The 19,694-nt window shown below is 42.5% G+C and overlaps 2 protein-coding genes across 3 annotated transcripts in view; one reads left to right on the top strand and one right to left on the bottom strand.

Annotated features, from left to right (window-relative positions):
* Nucleotides 1-6,228, bottom strand: part of ntn1b (netrin 1b) — a 48,489-nt gene extending 42,261 nt beyond the window's left edge. Inside the window, exons 1-2 of the mRNA XM_026165798.2 lie at nt 5,975-6,228; nt 4,758-5,805 (exon numbers count right to left, since the gene is read on the bottom strand). Of these exons, the coding sequence (XP_026021583.1) occupies nt 4,758-5,772 (1,015 nt within the window). The 5' untranslated portion in view covers nt 5,773-5,805; nt 5,975-6,228. The remainder of the gene's footprint in view (nt 1-4,757; nt 5,806-5,974) is intronic.
* Nucleotides 6,229-9,135: 2,907 nt separating this feature from the next.
* LOC113021238 (phosphoinositide 3-kinase regulatory subunit 5-like) lies at nt 9,136-19,600 on the top strand. 2 transcript variants are annotated; one of them, XM_026165786.2, is made up of 18 exons: nt 9,136-9,292; nt 11,395-11,512; nt 12,013-12,113; nt 12,209-12,277; nt 12,388-12,526; nt 13,283-13,352; nt 13,494-13,671; nt 14,002-14,173; nt 14,266-14,334; nt 14,434-15,230; nt 16,187-16,312; nt 16,832-16,963; nt 17,069-17,162; nt 17,281-17,357; nt 17,456-17,549; nt 17,641-17,720; nt 17,810-17,928; nt 18,943-19,600. In XM_026165786.2, exons 2-18 carry the CDS (start codon nt 11,404-11,406, stop codon nt 19,088-19,090), a joined length of 2,574 nt encoding a protein of 857 aa, XP_026021571.2. In that variant the 5' UTR covers nt 9,136-9,292; nt 11,395-11,403; the 3' UTR covers nt 19,091-19,600. The 2 variants fall into 2 exon arrangements, with proteins under 2 accessions (XP_026021571.2, XP_080157120.1); XM_080300994.1 differs by having other exon boundaries at nt 9,137-9,292; nt 11,398-11,512.
* The last annotated feature ends 94 nt before the right edge of the window (nt 19,601-19,694 follow it).

Here is a 19,694-nt window from a genome sequence, read left to right on the forward strand (position 1 = left end):
TGTTGAGTCTGCTTTAGACTGTTTGCACGGCGCAGTGAAGGTTGTTTCAAACCCAGGGGGGAAAGACTGTTCCTCCTGCGATCATTTACAGCCCACAACAGGAGCATGTCGCTCACTCAAACATTTACTTTGTTTTTTATTATCACTATCCCTATTAAAGCCAACCTGATTCCTCGCCAGTGTTGTTTATGAACGCTTCACTTATTATCAGAGGGACTAAAAACCTTCCTGTCTGATCATCTGCAAACACAGTGTGTATTGTGCCTGCTTGTTAAGACGTATGAAACCCATCAAAACAACAACAAGCCCAAAAATAGCGGTCACCTCTGGCTATTGTTGCCTTAAAAAAACATAAAGAAAGAAAATTCACTCTACCCCGCAACACACACACATGCACACTCACACAAATATGTCTCAGCTTCCAAATTCAACAGAAAGGGCTGACTCTGTGCCCCCTGGCATTGCCACACAGCGACAGGCCAGAGAATAGGGGGGGGGGGGGGGGGGGGGGGTAAGAGCGAAGGGACCCGAATGCAGCTTCTATTACAAGGAAACCTATGACATCATTGCTTTGCAGAAATTCTTCTCTCCCGTCACATGGGCTGCTGCTAAGGAGCTGAAATGAGACCCAGATGGTGAGCAGGCCTGGCCCGGCCTAACCTGGCATCCCAGGGGCGGGGAGCGGGTGGCACAGACACCGTCAGCAGAAACGGTGTCAGTGGTGCCACTGAGCCATATTTGAAATCATCATGGCTCAGCGGTAAACTGAACATGAAAGCAGGGCTTTAGATGTGGAGTGGCTCACATGGTTGCGGTGTCCTTGTATCGCCAGGCTCTGGTTCCCTCCTGTCTCCAGCAGTGTCTCCTCTCCCCCCCTCTCTCTCTCTTTCTCTCTGAACTGCTGCCATGCAAGGTACTCATAACCCGACTGATTTGAAAGTCTGATTCGATTGAATCCAAGTGCACAGCCCAGCTGCACAAATGCAAATGGCCTTGAGCACGGACACTTCTTCCAGATGAAAATATTGTGCGACAATATCCACTTTTCCGCTGGCAGTAAGTGCACATTAACATCCATTTTTAACGGATTTTAAAATTCAGATGAAGGCATTTTAAAAACGAGTGCTGCTGTTGGCAGTACTTGAGTGTCTTTAAGAGGACTGTTGGGTTACATGTGACCAGAAGAAGCCACTTCAAAGGCAGCTGTAGCATTGATTTGAATTCTTCTGTCATATTTACCGTCAATCCCGGCGGCTCTTTAAAGATACGTGAACGTGCATTTAGATTCTTTATTACAGAGTGTACTGGCAGAGTCAGCCAGCAGCCGTCTGATACAATCACATCCTAATTCAGCTGCCTTGTGGGTGGCAAATAGGTTGGCTCTTCCTCACAAAGATATCTGTGTAGGTTTAATGAATGCCTGACGCCGTTTTCTACACTACAGGGTTGCTCGATGGAATCTCTCCTACAAACACTTTTTTTCCTTACACTTAGAGACACATAATAGCAGCTACAGGAAAATTCACCTCAAAATTGTATGAGACTGACTGCACCTCCAGTTGTCCGGAGGTTCTAAAAAAAAAAGAAGAAGAAGAAAGAAAGAAAAGAAAGAAAAACAGAGCATCACGCGGCAGGGTGACAGCAAAAGCAAAAGCATAAATCGAACAAGTGCAAAATTACACGTATGAGTGAAGGGACCATCTTCATCTCGCCTCGAAACCCACTTGGCAAGCCAAAGTTTCCCACAGTACACTCCCCCCTCCCCACCCCCACCTTCACAGCCCATCAGTCACTCAGGCCGGAGAGGAGCAGGGGCCTGACTGTCAGGGGTCAGAGCGCCATATACGCGGAACACGAAGAGAATATGAAGCAGCTGCCTGGGACATGAGAGCCTGATGTGTCACCATATGTGCGCGTTTCCCAACATTATGCATTCCTTTATGGCTCACGGTCAAATATCATCACGCACTGAGTAATTAAACAAGCACCGAGCTGTGTGTGTGCGTGCGTGCGTGCGTGCGTGCGTGCGTGTGTGTGTGTGTGTGTGTGTGTGTGTGTGTGTGTGTGTGTGTGTGTGTGTGTGTGTGTGTGTGTGTGACAGTAGTGTCTGTTACGTAATTAAAAAACAGAGAGCTCGCAATAAAAAATATGTTTTGGAGAAAAACTATAGATGCTGCAGTTTTTAACGTGTAACACACTTTAAAAAATGAATTGCAGATTTAAATGATTTGCTGAGCTTTTCTCAGACTTGAAATCACATTTATTTTACTTTCCACGGCACAGTTTTGAGAGCAGCGCCTGCGTGGTTTTGTTTTCACGGCCGTCTCTTTTACTTGCTTACCTTTTCTGTTAGATTGGGTGAAAGTTTCAAAGAGTTTTGAAAGGTCGCGCATAGTAAAGGCACCTAAATGACTCCGGATAGCTGAGGGCCGCACGGAGATTTAAAAGAAGTGGATACTTTTGCCCAACATGCAAAATATTCCCATTTATAATAAGATGATTAAAAACAACTATGCGAGAGATGCAATACCAAAATAAATGATGCATTTTTTATTTCTAATATAAAATATGTGCAAAAAAACAAAAACAAATATAACCTCGTGACTATAGAGAGACAGTTTGAGTCTCGCTCTAATCTTTTTTCAGTCTCTTTACTGTAATTTTGAATGTCCTGGGGTTTTTTTCTTGCAGCCGTTCGATGTCTCCTTGTAAATGTTGACGTTCCCTTCATATGGAAGTTATGAAGAAACGCTGGGTGGCCAAACGCATTCCACGGGGTGAGAGTGAGAGGGGGAAAGAGCAGGAGGGGGGACCCGTGCCCCTCTTGTTTTATGGTCAAATTTGTCAGTCGTTCACCTCCAGCTGATAGGAATGCTGCTGCCAACGTAAATGCGTTTCTTTCTTTCTTTCTTTTCTTTTCTTTTCTTTTTTTTTGATGACGACCCTGCATGCAAAGTCATGGGAAGTTGACTTTGTCCTGAACAATAAGTGAAACCAACTCTCCCATAACCGCTCTCTCTCTCTCTTCCCTCAGCACCGCGATGTCCTCCAGCGGGGAGGAGAAATCCAGACACATCATTAGCGCCACAACTCTGCATCCCCACCGCCAGACCATATGGACCAGAGCGCTCAGTGGAAACAACCCCTCCCCCTGGCTCCTCTTCTTTCATGCAAAAGGTGTCAGGACACCCTTATTATTTTCTCTTAGGGAGACATGATCAGTCTGGCTTTTTTTTATTATCTGATGACACCAGTCGCACAAAAAAAAGTGAGTTGGTGGTGTAAAGGGGGCCCTCCCTCCCTCCCCTTGACAGCGAGATGGATGCCACAAGTGACAAGCCTTTGTTTTAGTAAAATACACTCACATGCTGGCTTTTGCAAGGGCGAAAGGCGGAGGCCAAGGGGAACAACTTGTTCACTTGTTCCGTTTGGTTGAGCAAACCATGGCAGTGTCGGAGACTTTGTTACATTTCCAGGTTTGCTTCGCTTTAAGCTGTTGATATAAACTTTCCTGCTCTCTGTTCAGAAATAATCAGCATCGCAGCAAATACACTCTCCCTACAATTTAAAAAAAAAAGAGGGGAGATCTGGCTTCAGATTACCCAGCGCTTTGTCCTCCTCTCTGAATAGTTTACTGCCTCTAAAGTGGCAGTTTATACTCTACGTGCCAAAAATGTCAATAAAACCGCCCTAATCGCCCGTCCAATCTGTAATAGCACCTGCTTATGGAAACACAACACGCCCCTGCAGTGTATCTGTGCAGCTGCAATGTTTCCTTTCCTATTAGAGCTGCTACTACAGTCGGAAACACGCGGGGCAAAACGAAGTCACGCATTTGGGCAGGCGCGCTTTGTTTACTGAAACGACTTCCTGCCTTTTCTTTGCTATTCATGGATTTATTGTGGATGTTGATAAAGATCAAAGGTTGACAAAGTGCGTTTTTGCAGAACTGATATGGAGGATGTGAAAGTTGGGAAACAACAGAAAAAGACTTTTTTTTTCTTTATTTCACGGTGGCGCACCTGCCTCCTAGAAATCATTGGTGTTTCTTTTAGCGTAATTTGTATTTTTTTTTTCAAACTAAATTGGCGAAATCTTTAATTTGCTGAAACAGCAATTAGTCCTAATTTCTACTGAAAAAAGATCTTGCTATTTTTTTTCCTGCGGTCGTTTCAACAACAGTTTATTTGGTTTGAGAGATATAAAAAGTATAATAAATACCCTTATAAATGATAATAATTCACCAATAAGTTGGTTAATTTTCAAGAAAGTATTTTGAAGATATAGACGTTTTAGTTTGAGGGGTTTTCACTGCGCAGGTGCTGAGATTTCAGCTTGTTTTTGACATAAAGGCCTTTTCCTCCTCTTTTCCTCCAATAAAATATATTTAGCCAAAAAGAAATTAATTATTTCTAATTTAAGGAGCACCATTTACCATATTTCCCTGTGCGTAAAGTACGCATTTTAGACTTAGGCGCAAAATGATGTTTTAAATTGGAGAGACTGGAGTGAGAAAAACAAAAGTAAAGACAAACGAATAATCACCTGGCTAGAATTAAGTGTGTGTGTGTGTGTGTGTGTGTGTGTGTGTGTGTGTGTGTGTGTGTGTGTGTGTGTGTGTGTGTGTGTGTGTGTGTGTGTGTGTGTGTGTGTGTGTACAGCAGAAAACACTGATAACAACACTCATTACGATTATTTTGGCACTGATAAATGCTTAAATATTTCCAGAGTGAATTGGAAAACAGGGGATCCCTTACCGACACATTCGTTGGCTTCTCTAACCGTGGCGCGCTGCCAGGGTCGGTCGTAGTGGAAAGGTTTGCACCTGTCGCACTCCGGTCCCGCCGTGTTGTGTTTGCACTCGCAAACCAGATTCCCCTCTCTGTCCTTGACGCACTTTGAAGCGTGCCCGTTGCACTTGCACCGTCCTCCGACCTGCAGGTCCGACACTGCGTAAAAGTAGGAATCGCGGGCTAGCTCGGAGTCGTCCTCGTTCTCGTCTCCGAACGTGTGAAGCCGGCTGAAGATCACCTTGATGTCCGTGGCTGTCACCCAGTCCTGAAGCACCGGAGAGTTATCAAAGTCGTGTGCCGACGGTCTGCCGTCCAGCGTGCTGAAGGCTATGAGCCCACCTGTCAGCGGGTGCATGTCTGTGTGGGAGTCCGTGCAGATCGCCTCTTGCTCGTTCTGCTTCGTAATTGCTGCCCTGTTCTGCCGGTTGTACATCTTCTTGCACTGAGTGGAATAAAACTGAAAAGGTACCCACGATTTGCCATAGTCCATGGACTTGTAGATCGCCATGGACTCGGGTCTGGGCGAGCAGAACTGCAGGCTCACATAGGTGACCTCAAACTTTTTACCCAAGGACAAGGTGAGAGTGACGTTCTGCGGATACTGCACGTAGTTTTCAGACTGCCAGCAGGTGAGGTTGTGAGGGTTGTTGAGGTCTGTCAAATAGGCAGGTGGATGGGACTTTTTGGGATCTCCGGAGTCGCACGTGTGACAGTCCCTACTCCTCTCCTCTCCTTTTTCGGTCACCACGCAGTAGCGGGCGGCCGGAGTGCCGCAGGTGCTGGACACGCGCACGTCCTTCCCAAAAGCAGAGTTGACAAAGTCGGGGATGCATCTCCGAGGATTCCCGTTCTCGTCATAGCACGGGTCCGGAGGGGAAGACTGTGCAGCAAACATGCTGAACCCGTATCCCCCAAAGACACATTTGGTAAGCGCAGAAACTGTCACCAAGGTGACCCAAACCTCCAAAATCCTTTGCATTGTAATCCGTGAGTCGTAGGGGGTGGGTTTGCGCTGAAATACGACGAGGACAAGATAATCAGTTAGCAGCGCTGCAGTCAGGTATTAAGAAGAAAACAAGACAGCTATTAAACAATAAATAACGCTCACGAGGAAATTAGAGAGTGGGTTAGGACGCAAACAAATGCATGAAAAGAAATAAATGTGTATAAAATATTCTTACAGGGCCAAGAAAACTCCACCTAGACCACTACCTCCAAATATACAGCTCAGCCTGAAAGTGCAGGAGAACTCCAAAGAATTTGGAGAAACAGCCTATCCGATTTAATCCGCAACTACTGCTATAGTTATACTTCCCCCCCTCTTTAAAAAACCCAGAATAAAACCAAGATATGGCAAATGCCCAGCTGGCTCTGACCCTCCTTCTGCCTCTGCCTGTCCACTCAGTCACACCTCTGCCCACCTCTATCTCCTTCTGTCCCATTCCCTCTCTGTTATAATAGAAAAAAGGGGGCTCCGCTCATTCAGTCAGGAGTCGGAGCTTTTTTTTTTTCTTTTTTCTTTTTTAATGTCTCGACGTCGGAGATGGAGCAGCGACATCGTCCGGCATATTACGTGAACTACAAGCTTAAAAAGCAAAGTCGAAATGAAACTCAAGAGTCATGCAGTCATTTGATTTTTTCAGCTACCTCTCTCTCTTTAATCAACAGTGTATGTATGTGTTATTTAACTAAGATACAATAATAAAAAAAACACGTCTAAGATACCATCAATGACCACCGTGGTTTCATCGCTGGTCTTTAAACCACATCCTTATCTTCACGCACAGGAAATCAGCTGCACGTTTGCAGCCCCAGTAAGCTGCAAGTAGCAAGACACAACCTTCCTTTTCATGTCGTTATTGTCTAATGTGCCAGCAAGGGAGTGATGCAACATTGCCTAACAGGCACACTGTACATTAAAAAAAAAAATCTGAACTGTCGTCTCAATGAGATATATAATGAAATATTACATATAAACAGCTTAAAGCCATCTTTTTTTTTATCATAGGTTAACTTTTGTTAACCTTGTCTTCAGACAACCTTGGGATTGTTATTTTTGGATTCCATTTATTTTATTTATTTGAACAAGGTTGTAAAGTCAGATAAAGTAAGTGTTGTGAAAATATGAACGAGTACTTAGAATGTCTTGATACATGCTCAGTCATCCAGGTATAACGAAATCCTTTGAAGGGAAAGAGCATCTTTGAATCAAGGAGGGGGGCTAAGGATACGTCTTTCACCATCTTACAAAGCTGTGATTGGAGCCATTCCCCATCTCTCTGTAAATTGTACGCACCATGACAATTTAGATATTGAAAATGACCTCATGGCCCATCATTCCCCAGTTGGGGAAACCTCTGGTGTTGGAAACTGAAGGAGTCACACACAAGTGGATGAAATGGATTAGGGATAGGGACTATAAATATATATAGTATTATATATGTGTGTGTGTGTCTTTTTTTTAACCATTGTTTATTTTTGGTAACTTGTAGATAAAATTTTACTCTGATTAATGTTTTTAGAAATTGCTGGGTTGTTGATAGGAAAGGGGAAGCTGATAAATGTTTCAGAATTGCAACACTCTTTTGGGTGTTTACGTATGCTGTGATAATGTTAGGTAAAAGAGGAAACATCACAAAACAAAAGCAAATGTAGCACATTGAGCATCACTACTGATACACAAAGCAACAATAAGTTACACTCAGCAGTTTATTTCTTACATTGTGTTAATATTGCGTTGGACTACCTTTTGTCTTCAGAGCTGCCTTAATTCTTAATGGCAGAGACTGATAAAGGTCATGGAAATATTTGCTAAAAGGGTTTGTTCTGTATTGACATGACAGCATCATGCAACTGCTGCAGATTTGCATGTGCATCATCTGTTAAAGCACATCCCAGTGGCGCTATATTGGATTGAGATCTGATGACTGTGGAGGAAAATTGTGCACCGTGGAGGAAAATTGTGCACCGTGAACTCACTGTCATGTCCAAGAAAGTTCTTTATCCTGCTGGAAGCAGCCAGAGAAGATATGAACAATGTGGTCATAAGACAGTGGATATGGTCAGCAACAATACTCAGGTATGCTGTGGTTTTACATGATGCTCCGTTGGTACACAAAGTGTGCCAAGAAAATATTCCTCCCACCATTACACCACCTGGATGGATCCATGCTTTTATGTTGTTTACTCCAAATTCTGACCATATTATTTGAATATTACAGCAGTAAGAGACTCATCAAACCAGGCAGTGTTTTTTCAGTTGACTAATTTAGGTGAGTGCATGCAAACTGTAGCCTCAGTTTCATTTTCTTAGCTATTAGGAGTGGTGCCCAGCATGGTCTTCTACCGCTGTATCCCGCTTCTCTTTGGGGAGCACCTAAAATTTGCTGTCCCCCCAGTGCCTCCCCTGACTGTCCTATGTTGGTAATACCTGTATTAAACATGAGCACAAGAGATGAAGACACCCTACAATGAGTTGAAACATGAACGTGTTAACTTAAACAGGCTATTATGGATCTCAGAAGCGATATCAACTTTAATAGCAGGAAATTAACCAGGCACATAATTATTTTCTTCTTCTTATGTTTTTAAAAAGGAAAAACAGATCAGCGACAGCTTCAGCTCGCCTCTCTTTGGTTTAAGCATCTAATGGGTTTACTGTATTTGCCTGAAACCGCCAAAGCTAATTTTGCATCTAGAAGGATTCAAAATCTACTTAACTGACATCCTACCTCACTTTATCTTCCCTTTATTCTACTCACACAATGCACTAGAGGGACCTAGAGTCCTGCACTCAGGGCACAGAGAAGATGCACACATCTAGTTCCCTCTGACACTCACTGAATTATACCATGTGAACAGGCATTTACCAGTAATGGCATAAATATGTTTCCTACTAAAGGGTTTTCTTACCAGAAAGAGTAGCTAACATCTCTTGGTGTCATCAGAAAACTGACTGATCCTTTCATTTACCAGAGACTGTTCAAACTGGCCATTCGCTGCCACTTACTACCTAAAACAGCTTTCCTAACTGCTGTATGTGCACTGCTTACACTCACATAGGCCATCCAAAGAGGCTTTGGCATGCTGTGGAGTCTGTGTTCAGAAATTTATATGAAATTTGTGTGATTGATTTCTCTATGTAAAGGACTAAGAACCCCAGTTTTTATCGCCTTATCTCTGGGGACTGACACATTTGATCACAACAGTCTAGACGTTTATGGCACAATGTTGTGAACAACTTTAGTCAAATGAGGTCTGTCTTAAAAAAAGACTCCTCCTACTGCTTCAGCACAATGTCTTGTGTAAACTACTTCAGCATAAAGACTCATCAAGTTCCTGTTTTGCAGCACATGCTCTCTTAGCTGTGCAGTTGGAGGGTCTATTTTTGAAAAGCACCAACACAGGAGGATGTGGTCTCCGTATTGTTTCCCTTCGTTGGCGTTTCTCAGTTGTGGTACATCTGGGATGATCTAGGACACAGATTACAGTGCTCACTGGTAAGATTTATCTCGCTTTGCTGGTTGTCTCTAATTTTATGCGCATTAAAAACATTTAAGCATCAACTTGCATGTGCATCTCTGCTCATATCAGGCTGTCTGTAACTCGTTTTAGAACGAGCATCTATCACCCAGCTTATAAGAGACCTAACGGCAAACTTTAATTCAACCTCTGCAGATTTCCTGTTCCTCTTCTTTTGTTGAAAGCTGATGTTGATGTAACCAGGCTGTCACGCCATAAAAATACATTTGATTGGCTTAAAGTGCAGCAATCCTATTGTGTCAAGTTCCCATCAAATAATGGTATTTTTTTTTTTTTTTTTTGCATTGTGGCACGTCATGTTTACATGGCAGGCCTGAACAATATAACCTGAAAGCATACAATGGATTAACACCTGCTTCCTCAGTGGACAATTGATGGACTTGCTCGCTGCTAGGGGATATGCCAGGTAGCTGCTGCAAACAAATACTTCCAGCATATCCTTGTTGGTCATGTGCTATGTGCAGATGTAGTTATTTCGTGCCCTGCAGCTTTAGATTTTAAGCTTGAACTACGACTACGAAGCCACAGCGTGACTAAAAGTCATTGTCTGTGTCAGTGACTTGTTTCATGTTCCGCTTTAATTCCTGTTTTTCTGTATCCTCTGTTACGGCCGTTCCCAAGTAGAGGATGTGTGTCTCTGTGTTTGTGTGTGTCTTCATGTACACAAACACATTACACAAAGTTTGAAATCATTACCTATAAGAAATACCGTAGGCAGCTGAAAGTAAGGGATATGTGGCTGAAACAGCTCATTAGACTGGTGATGTTGGTGAAAGGTTAGCTGAGTTCATCTGACCATGGAAGCAAGCCCCTTAAAAAAATAAAAGTTCGGCGTCACCACTATGTTGCAATACTGTGAACGCTCTGCATGTCTACCCATGTCTAAAGAGAGTAGTTCCATTTTTCTTTTAAAATTTCAACTGGACTCTTTATCCACATTTCAAGCTACATATTTTTGGTTGTTGCTGAACTCTTTGGATAATTTGCTATTCAAAATAATGCCTACATATTTTACACTGGGCCTGCTGTCTAAAACAAGCTGTTGTTAATCTTCTTCCCCTTCCTTTAAGCTAATTGTCTTCTCATTGACTGCCTCTGGTAAACAAGTTTGGACAGCAGGTGGGTGGGGCTGTTGCGCCTGAGATAACCGTATAAGGGATATCCTATCTCAGTGACATCATATGAAGCTGAGACAAGAAAAAAGTGCTGGAAAACACATGTTTGGAGCAGTCTGAAGCCTTGAAACGTTTTGCTCACATTATTTCATTAGGCATGCTTAATATGAGCATCGACAATATATATATAAATGACACAAGATGTTCCCTTTAATTTACACTGTGTGCCTCAGAGAGGCCTTTTCCCATTTTGATTGGTTGAGATTAGCCCATTTTTCCAGTTACAGCTTCCTTAGAAAAAGTACCAGGGGAAATATTCCTTCTCATCCATGTCATAGGGTGTGATCTGAGTTAAGTAAATACTGCAGCAAACCATGTCTCAGGGGAATCTGCTCATGCTGCTACCTACTTCACTGTGCGCTTTTTATTGCAGCTAAATGTGTGAACGCCCAAACCACAGGTGCATGTAAGTGAATTCCAGCAATTCTTTTTTCTTGTGCGACCATGTTTACTTCAAAGTCACACATTTGCTTGATTTAGGACTAAAGAGGCTCAAATAGGAAGTTGTCCGTTTGTAAGTCATTTCCAACTTGCTTGTGAGTCACATGAATGTGGTGTCACCAGCTGATTTTAAGAATGAAAAAGTAGAAGTTGTTGAGCTGTTTTCCACCAGCTCATCTCCGGTCCACTCCCCCAGTCTGTGACTCACTGGCATTACTAGGAAGTGCCAGTCTGCTGTGTTTTTTTACCCTGCTGTGGACACTGGTTGGACACTTGCTGTTTGCTTGTGAGAGCAAGTGTTGGTCTGGAAAGGGATAAACAATGATTGTAAAGTGTGGCCAGCACCATCAGTGGGAAGTCTGAGTGACTGAAGAGACCAGAGACCAAAAGAGACCAAAGCATCAAAGGGAGTAATTTAGCTTTTTTCTATTTGTCTGCCTCAGTAGAAGACGATGCAGACGCTGGATCAGAGCTCGTGCACCGAGGATCGAATCCAGCATGTCCTCGAGCGCTGCCTCAGTCACCTGGGTGTCGACACTCCTGACACACAGCTCTGGAAAGGTAGGATTCAAAAGCAAAGCTGCTTTTAATGGTAACACCCCAGAAAATGATATCATCAGCCCAACAAACCACTATGAGGGGCGGGGGAAGACATGTTAAGACTACTGGTGGAAAAACTGTAAAACTATTTAAAATAATATTATTTAAAATATTATTTAAAATATTAAATATTTATTATTTCCAAATAATAATAATGTAATAAGACTTATACCCTCAATGAACTGGGAGCTGTAAGAGAAAAATGGGAATTGAAAGTGGTGACACACAGAATGAGCAAGTATCCGGTTATGCAAGATCCTTTTTTAAAATTTCTAACTAAAAACCCTTCATTGAAAAACAGGCAGCAAAAGTGAAAGTGGCGTCATCGTTTTCAAGCATCTTTCTAACTATAAGCCGAGTACCTGAACAGTCTGTTTACTGGTTGCCATCAGACTGAAACCTAAAAGGAGAAATACGCAGCTCAGTTCAGGTTTTTTAAAATTTCTCTCTGCCCTGACTAGCCGGACTGTGCATCAATCGCTGGTCTTTGGAGGAACTTGTGAAGAGAGATCCCCACAACTTCCTCATCCTTCTACAGCAAATACTGAGGAAAACAAAGGAGGTGAAAAGCCGAAACACCAACATCAATTTCTGCGCTGTTTATTGCTATAGGAGGAAAGGCAGTGGTTTCAATTCAAGTTTTTTCTTCCTCTACAGGTGCTGGAGCAGTGTCAGTATGAGCTGGTGGTGCCGCTCTCGCTCTTGTTCTCTTCCACCCTCCTGAGAGTGAGTTATTATTTACTGATCAGGACAGAAATGAGAAGGAATCCTCCCATTATCAGCTGCACAGTAAAAACATTTGTGGAACTTACATTAACACTTACTCACTCTTGCAGGCTCCTTACTTGCCAGCAAACAGTGGCGTGCTGCAGGACGCCAACCTGTTGTTCCATGGTTTCCTGTCCTGGCCCGAGCCCTGCAGTTCTGCTGCTAAACGTCTGCTTAATGTCATCCAGCAGGAGCTCCGAGCACCAGGTTGCAATGAAACTAATATGCACAGCAGTAAAATATGAAAGACATAACAATAGATACCACCAGTAGTTACTACTAGCTAAGTGTTTATACAATAATAGTGAGCGTCATTGGCAGCAAAGCCAGTTTAATAGAAACAAAAAGAAGAAGGTTGTATCCTTTAATCAGAGAAGGAGGAAGCAAACTGAGTTCAAAACAAAGCAGCTAACAGATAGTTTAGAGTTAACTCAAAGCTACTTATCAGTTTAATGTTAATCAGACTTGGTTAATCAGGTAATCAGACTTGACCAAACAATCCCAAATGGTGGTTAATTCTGCTGGTAAATGTGGAAACTTCCACCAGTAGAATTAAGTGCCACCTAATATGAATCCACTTAGTGACTGACTGCTGTTGACACTTGTTATGTATTTAGTAAAATCAGTTTATAGTTTTGTGGTACTACTTTCTGTGTAAAGTAGAGAACACCAAGTGTGGTGTATGTGCGCATTGATGTGCCTTTCCTCAAAATGGTTATTAAAGTAAGCTACTAACAACCAAAAAGGCATTGTTACTTTACCAGTTAAGTTATAAGAGAGAATATAACAACACTGAAGGTCTAATAGAGTTCATTTGGTGTTGACACATGAAAATATAGAAAACACTGGTTTGGTTAATTACCATGTGACCACATGGAGGCAGTGTCTCCCTGACAAAACCACCTCATGCATTCATACTTGTAGATCCATGTATTTGACCTTTCTCCTATTTGTTTGCTGTAGGTATTTCATTTCAAAGACTGGTAAGGACGGAGCAGGGTATTTCCCATGAGATTCACGGCTCTAAAACCATGTAAGTCCACGAAAAATGTAATGATTACAGAATGTGAGTGAAAATATTAAAAAAAAGATCTGTTAAATGAGTTAAACATTGCTGATATTTCTGTGCGCACTAAACATTTGCGTGTGTGTTTGTGGGCGTTAATGTATGCAGCACGGTACTGCTGGTGAGTCCAGATGATGATGTTCCTACAGAGGTGCAGTCTGTCTCCGAGCAGCTGAGTGCCTCCCAGCATTGCAGCAGAGACGTCACCATCACTCTGATCCTGCACAGCTTTCAGGCAGCTCTGGGCACCAAACATGACCTACAGGAGCTCCACAAAGCCCTGCAGGTGACTCCTCACTGACTGTTTTGGTAACACTTTCTAATGTGACTATACTTTTCAATTGCATATTACTTAAAATCACTTACTTAAATTTGCCTACGGTATAATTATTTCTTTGCTTCCTGTGAAAATCTGACTTGCCTCCCCCTTATTCTAGCATACCGCACCTTTATTTGTAGGTAAATATTATTATATATTATATGTAATTTTACTGTATTACAGGAGAACTACATCCCTAGTTGCAAGCTGTAAATATCTAAAGGTTTTTCACAATTTTTTCCCCTTAAAGTTTTTTCTTTGTTTGTTTTTTTTCTTAATGTTTAATGTTTCTTTCAGAGTAAGCAGCCTGAGGAGCTGGACCAGATTCTGCAGTCACTGACAGAAAGCATGGAGATGGCAGCCTCTGCAGCAGATCTTGGATCAGCAAGAGAGGGAATACTCCAAAGAATGGAGAGGCTCAAAGAAAGCCTTGCTATACCTGCTCGTGCCGATGAAGGCACAGACATGGGTAGGTCAGGGAATAACATGAAATAACATGAAAGCACTATATATGAAAATGGCGCTGTTCACTTTAATCTCAGTATTTCCTCTTCTCATCAGGAGCTGTTGACATTTTCACGCTGCCCTTCCCCAAATGCCACAAATGCCACTGGGAAAATGATAACTTTGGTAACAAGCTCAGTTTAAACAGATTTATGACTAAAGCTTCCTTTAACTGAGCTACAGGATAATCTGCTAACGCTAATCCTGCTCTTTGCATCACTGCAGATGTTCTGAAACACATTCTTGGAGCTCAGAATGACATGGATTCATCAGACTGTTTCCTTAAAACCGGACTTGACGATGATGACAATAACGACACCAGCTTTGATGAGGAAGACGAACCGGAAGGAAACAAAGATCATCCTGAGTTTCAAAGTCATCGCATCTCCACCGCGTCCTCGTCCTCCAGGGACTCTGGCTATTCTCTGTCTTCCAGCTGGTCTGTGCCGTCTGGCTCATCGGGTGTGGAATCGGGCGAGGAGACAACACAGGAGGACATAGAGGAAAGACCAGACAGACAGCCCAAACCTAGAAAGAAACCAAAGAAGAAGTCTAGATCCCTCCTAGGCTTCTCTTTGCTTTTCAAGCCCTCTCGCAGTCCTAGGGTTTGCCGCCGTGTCCAGAGCATGGCCTACCACAAAGACTTTGAAAGAACTCAGTCACACCTCAAACCCTCCAAAGTTCATCCCCTTCATGAGTCCCCTGCTCCCTTGGATCCTCTTTCCCCTCAAAAGCATTTGTGCGTCCGCAGGAGACCGATCCTGAGTTGCAACGAGGAGGATCTGGTAGAAGCACCTACCCTCGTCAAGGTGGTGGTGTTTGGAGGTGACAGAGAGGCTGGAAGGCTGGCCAGAGCCTACAGCGACCTGCATCAGAAAGAGAGCAAATGTCCCCAGCTCACCAAGGTGTGCAAGCTGCAGTTTTACTTTGTTCCCACCAAAAGACAAAGTGGAAGTCCGGGAGGAGGGCACACACCAACTGAGGAGCGGATAGTAGGTTTAACCAAAACCACTACCTCTGTGGTGAGAACATCTGCCGCCTCTGCATCTCAGTTTATCCCGTCTTTTATCTCCATATGTTCATAGATAGGATGGGACCACTTTTAAAGAATAATCCTTAAAACAACTTTTAATTTCATTGATCAGCTATGAATGAGTACTTTATGTGCCTGGCTCCAAAAAAAACGTCTTTTCATTGTTCATAATAAATTCGCTTTCTCTCCAGGACTTAGACGTCAAATATATAGACTGTACATTAAAGATGGATGTAGCCAGCAAATTTATTTTAGTTTTGTTTCGATACCTTTATCTGAGCGTTTTGCCTGCTTGCTGTTTGTTCAACTTTACAAAACCAACTTGATAAGAACTTTCATAGCAACACTTCAAATCATCATACAATCAGCTTCTCTCTAAATAGATTCATGTCAAAATTGATACTGCGTTGCGTTAAATAAAACTTCAACAAATGATATTTTGACATCATTAATGAAGGGAGGCGAGAAGTCACTTTCTCATAGATTTCTTAAAAGTCTGGAAGAGAGGAGTCGCCCCCTGCTGGTAATTAGAACAATTTCATCAGACTGTTCCTTTATGAGTGATTGACACTATTTCTGAACATTACCCAAAGCACTGGCTGCTGAGTTCGCATTAATCTGATTTTGTAGACATTTTTTTAACAACCTGCCATTTCTGAAGTTTTCTCGTTATAAACTTAAAACTGATATATACACTCAATGGCCAGTTTATTAGGTGCACCTTGCTAGTACTGGGTTTACAGCTACTACTTTTAGAGATTTTTGGTCCATATTGACTTGATAGCATCAAACAGTTGCTGCAGATTTGTCGGCTGAACAACACACCGGGTAGCATTAAGCACTGAGTACTGTAAAATAACAGCCATGTTTTTATGGCTGTGCAAACAGTTTGGATAATAAAATGTCATTAATATAATTGAACAGACAACCTTACTTTTCATACAGGACTCAAATGGCCTTGCAGTGGACGACTGGACGACAGATATAGCTCACATGCTGGGTATAATGGATCCCTGGTATGAGCGAAATGTCCTCAGTCTGCTCAGCTTGTCCTCTGACGTGCTCTCTCAGGTATATTTTACTCAGTCACCATCACCTCTCAGTGTTTCATACGCCACACAGTAGAAGTCTATAAAAGTCGCTGATGTTTTTCCAATCACTATCCTTAAGTGATGAAGTTGAATTACAGGGAATAAAGAATCCAGTGTCCTTGTTTTAATTTTTCTTACAGCAAACTAGCACTAAAAGTAAGCTAGGCCTCATTTTGGACACATCCTTTGAGGTCTTGTGAGGCACTTGCTATATGAAAGGAGCAATGAAATGGCTGGAGATCATGGTGATGATCATAGTAAATCTCTCAGTTTTTCCATGTGTGGAGGACTTTTTGGAGATCTGAAAACACCTCATGAGCTGAATCAGTTTTGTGGGGACTTTTCAGTGTTTCAGAAGTTCATCCTAAAAATAGCGACCTTTTCAGTTCTCCTTATACCAGGGGCGAGTTGGGCAAAACTATTTTAATGAGCATACTTAATTTATGCGCATGCTGCCAACATAACAACATAGTTTGTTTTGTTTTTTTAAATGACTCAGGCGGCCTCTAAGGATGACAGCGTATCGCACAGCAACAGCGGTACGGAGCAGCTGCCCCTGCTGGCTGATTTGGTGCTTTATTACTGCAGACATGCAGACCAGCCTGTTCTGGTGCAGCTTTACCAGGTTGAGGTCAGAGCAGATTCATGCGCACACACACACACACACACGCAGACAGACACATACACAGGCATGCACAGGACACAATAACCATGAATACTTCCTTCCTCTGCACAGCTCACCCTGGTTGGAGGAGAGAGGAGAAGGGAAGTATTTATTCAGTCTCTGGAGCTTGGACACACGGCTGGAACCAGAGCTGTGAAGGCCATGGGTGAGTCACACTCTGAAATCAGTCTGTGATGTCTGTAATCAGACAGCAGCGACACCATTCAGGCAAACACACACTTTTGCACATGTGCGTCTAATTTTGCCTTGTGTTCTTTCTGAAGGTGCTGCCAGCAAAAGGTTTGGCATTGATGAGGAACGAGAGGCTGTCCCTCTAACACTAAGCCTTGCATACAACAAGGTATTGTTCCCACACACTTGTTTCCTGCAACACAAGCAATAAGATGATGTTTAAATTCACAGCCTGGCGTATTTCCTTAATCTGTGACTCGGCAACAGGTGGCAATCAGTGGGAGGAGCCAGTGGATCAATAAAGAAATCATGTGCACATCGATTAATCTTCACAAACAGTGGAGGACACCTCAGCAGCTCGGTGCGTGTGATTCCCACTTCTTCTTTTGTTTTTTTCTTTGTCTTGCCTATGCTTTGTTGTAAGTTAAGCTATTCAAATATTGCCTGTGCAGATTCAGCAGAGAGCCTGCAGCTCACAATGACTGAAGTCCTGAAGAGGCAGTGCTCCAAGTCCAAAAAGGGCTACAAACAGGTGAGGGTGATATTAAATGTGATGACGTGCTCACTCTCCCTTTGAAACAACCCCCCTTCCCTTCCTCACACTTCTTCTCCCTCCGGCAGCACATCTCAGTCTCAGAAGTGAAGGTGGACAAGATGCAGGTGAATGGGAGAGATCCCGGGACGACGTTTGCTGTGTGTTTGGATCAGGATGAAAAGAAGTTTATTCAAAGTGTCACCAGGTATAAAACGAAGCATCACCTCTGACTTTGGTGGCAGAAAGAATTCCTCCTGCATTTTAAAGCCTTGGAAAATAAATATACTCTGATGCGTGACTTACATGAAAGGATCAAAGCAACGTGTTAAAATTACACTGTTACAAGCAAAAGATGTGGACAGATGTTGAGCTGCTGATCTTTCATATTTATAACTTAAAAAAACATATCAGCTCAGTCTTTCATTTGCCCTCTTTCTTGGGACCCCTACACAAAGAAAACACTCTCACCAAACTTCAAAATACTTTAACTTCTAATAATGTCTTGGAGCATAAATTGATAACAAAAAATAAATTTAGTAATTTTATCCAGACTTCCACAAAAACCTTAGATAAAAAGCCCAAAGCTGGTGGATTTATTACAGTTTCTTTATGACCTTTCTTTTCTGTTAACAAAATACGAAAAATTCCCAAGACCCACTTTAAGCAACAGGACCAACTGGCTCATTTTAAAAGCATTTTCCAGACCTGCTTCTTCTTCTTCAGAAAGAAGGACACCAGATGAGCTGCTGCACTTTTGTATTTGTGCATTACTGTAGCATTAACAACAAAACCTTTAAGGTTTCAGCCCCAATTATGAAGCACAATAAATCAGCAGCACTTAATATACTTGATTTAAATATCAACTGAACAAAGCTGAACCAAAGTGTGCTGTATATGTTATCTTTTGTTGTTGTCAGTGCCTATATACTATTTATACGCTGTCCTTATGTATATGCTGTATATATAGTAATTAGTTCACTGTCCCTGATTTATTCCATAATTTATTCCAACGTCTTTGCACTCAGCACCATTGCACAGCTACATACAGATATGCCACACATGCTGTTATTTTCTGTTTTATGTAATCTGTTAAATGCATTGAGAGAAAATGATGGGGATGGGGGGCAAATTTCTTTCTTGTGCCTCCTTTTTCTCCAAATGTGAATCACAACCTCAGCGTCTCCGAGTCTAATGCAGTGTTGCTCTGTCTCGCCCGCAGGTGTGAGGTGTCTCTGTGCTGTAAGCCGGGAAGCGGTTTGGATTGGAGGACCTACCAACCGCTGCTGGGCCAAGTTCAGCCTCTGCACCCATCCTACTGCTCTATGCTCTGCCTCCCCATCACCTCTTTCTCGTCCTCGTATCCATGACCAGCTCGGTGCCGCACTGAAGAAGAAGAAAGCTGTGGGATTCTTTCTAATGCTGGGATGTTTGAGGACAGGGACACTGTACAGCTGGTGAAAAATAAACAGACTGACAAAGAGTGACATTTTTTCATGCGTGCGCCACAATTGAGATTAAGGTGTGCCGCCTTGTTGTTAAGGAAGTGTACGCATCTTTTTCTTCTGACACACTGGCACGCTCACTGCATACTGAGGAATGTGGGTGTACTTGTCGGTGTGTTGGGGGATTTTACAGGTTCTTGTCTTACCGGCACTGTTTGTGTAGGGGTGGGTTAAAATCTGCTGTGGGTGATTTGAAAACTGATTACTTGAGTACTAATGTGTACATTTTCAAGTCAATAATGTTGTGTAATAAACTAAGTTATTTATTCTCATGTGTTGTTGGTTTTTTAAACCTTCATGAGCATTTGCATTTCACTTTGTTTTTGTAGCTCATCCAACTGAAATAAAGACTACACTCATCTGTTTGGATAGTGACGTTTTGTTTCAGAATTTTATTTCCTCCAATAAGTTAATCACACCCTACCGAGCATGCTTAAAATAGCAATGTGATGATCATCATGGCATTATG

This window comes from Astatotilapia calliptera, chromosome 4, assembly GCF_964374335.1.
Source record: "Astatotilapia calliptera chromosome 4, fAstCal68.1, whole genome shotgun sequence".
Classification (NCBI taxonomy): domain Eukaryota; kingdom Metazoa; phylum Chordata; class Actinopteri; order Cichliformes; family Cichlidae; genus Astatotilapia; species Astatotilapia calliptera.

Bases quoted from the DNA above. Each gene is read 5' to 3' on its own strand.
- LOC113021238 (XM_026165786.2), top strand. From the start codon at position 11,404: ATGCAGACGCTGGATCAGAGCTCGTGCACCGAGGATCGAATCCAGCAT. The intron at 12,114-12,208 runs GTGAAAAGCCGA...CTTCCTCTACAG, and splicing joins TACTGAGGAAAACAAAGGAG to GTGCTGGAGCAGTGTCAGTA. The intron at 15,231-16,186 runs GTGAGAACATCT...CTTTTCATACAG, and splicing joins CCAAAACCACTACCTCTGTG to GACTCAAATGGCCTTGCAGT.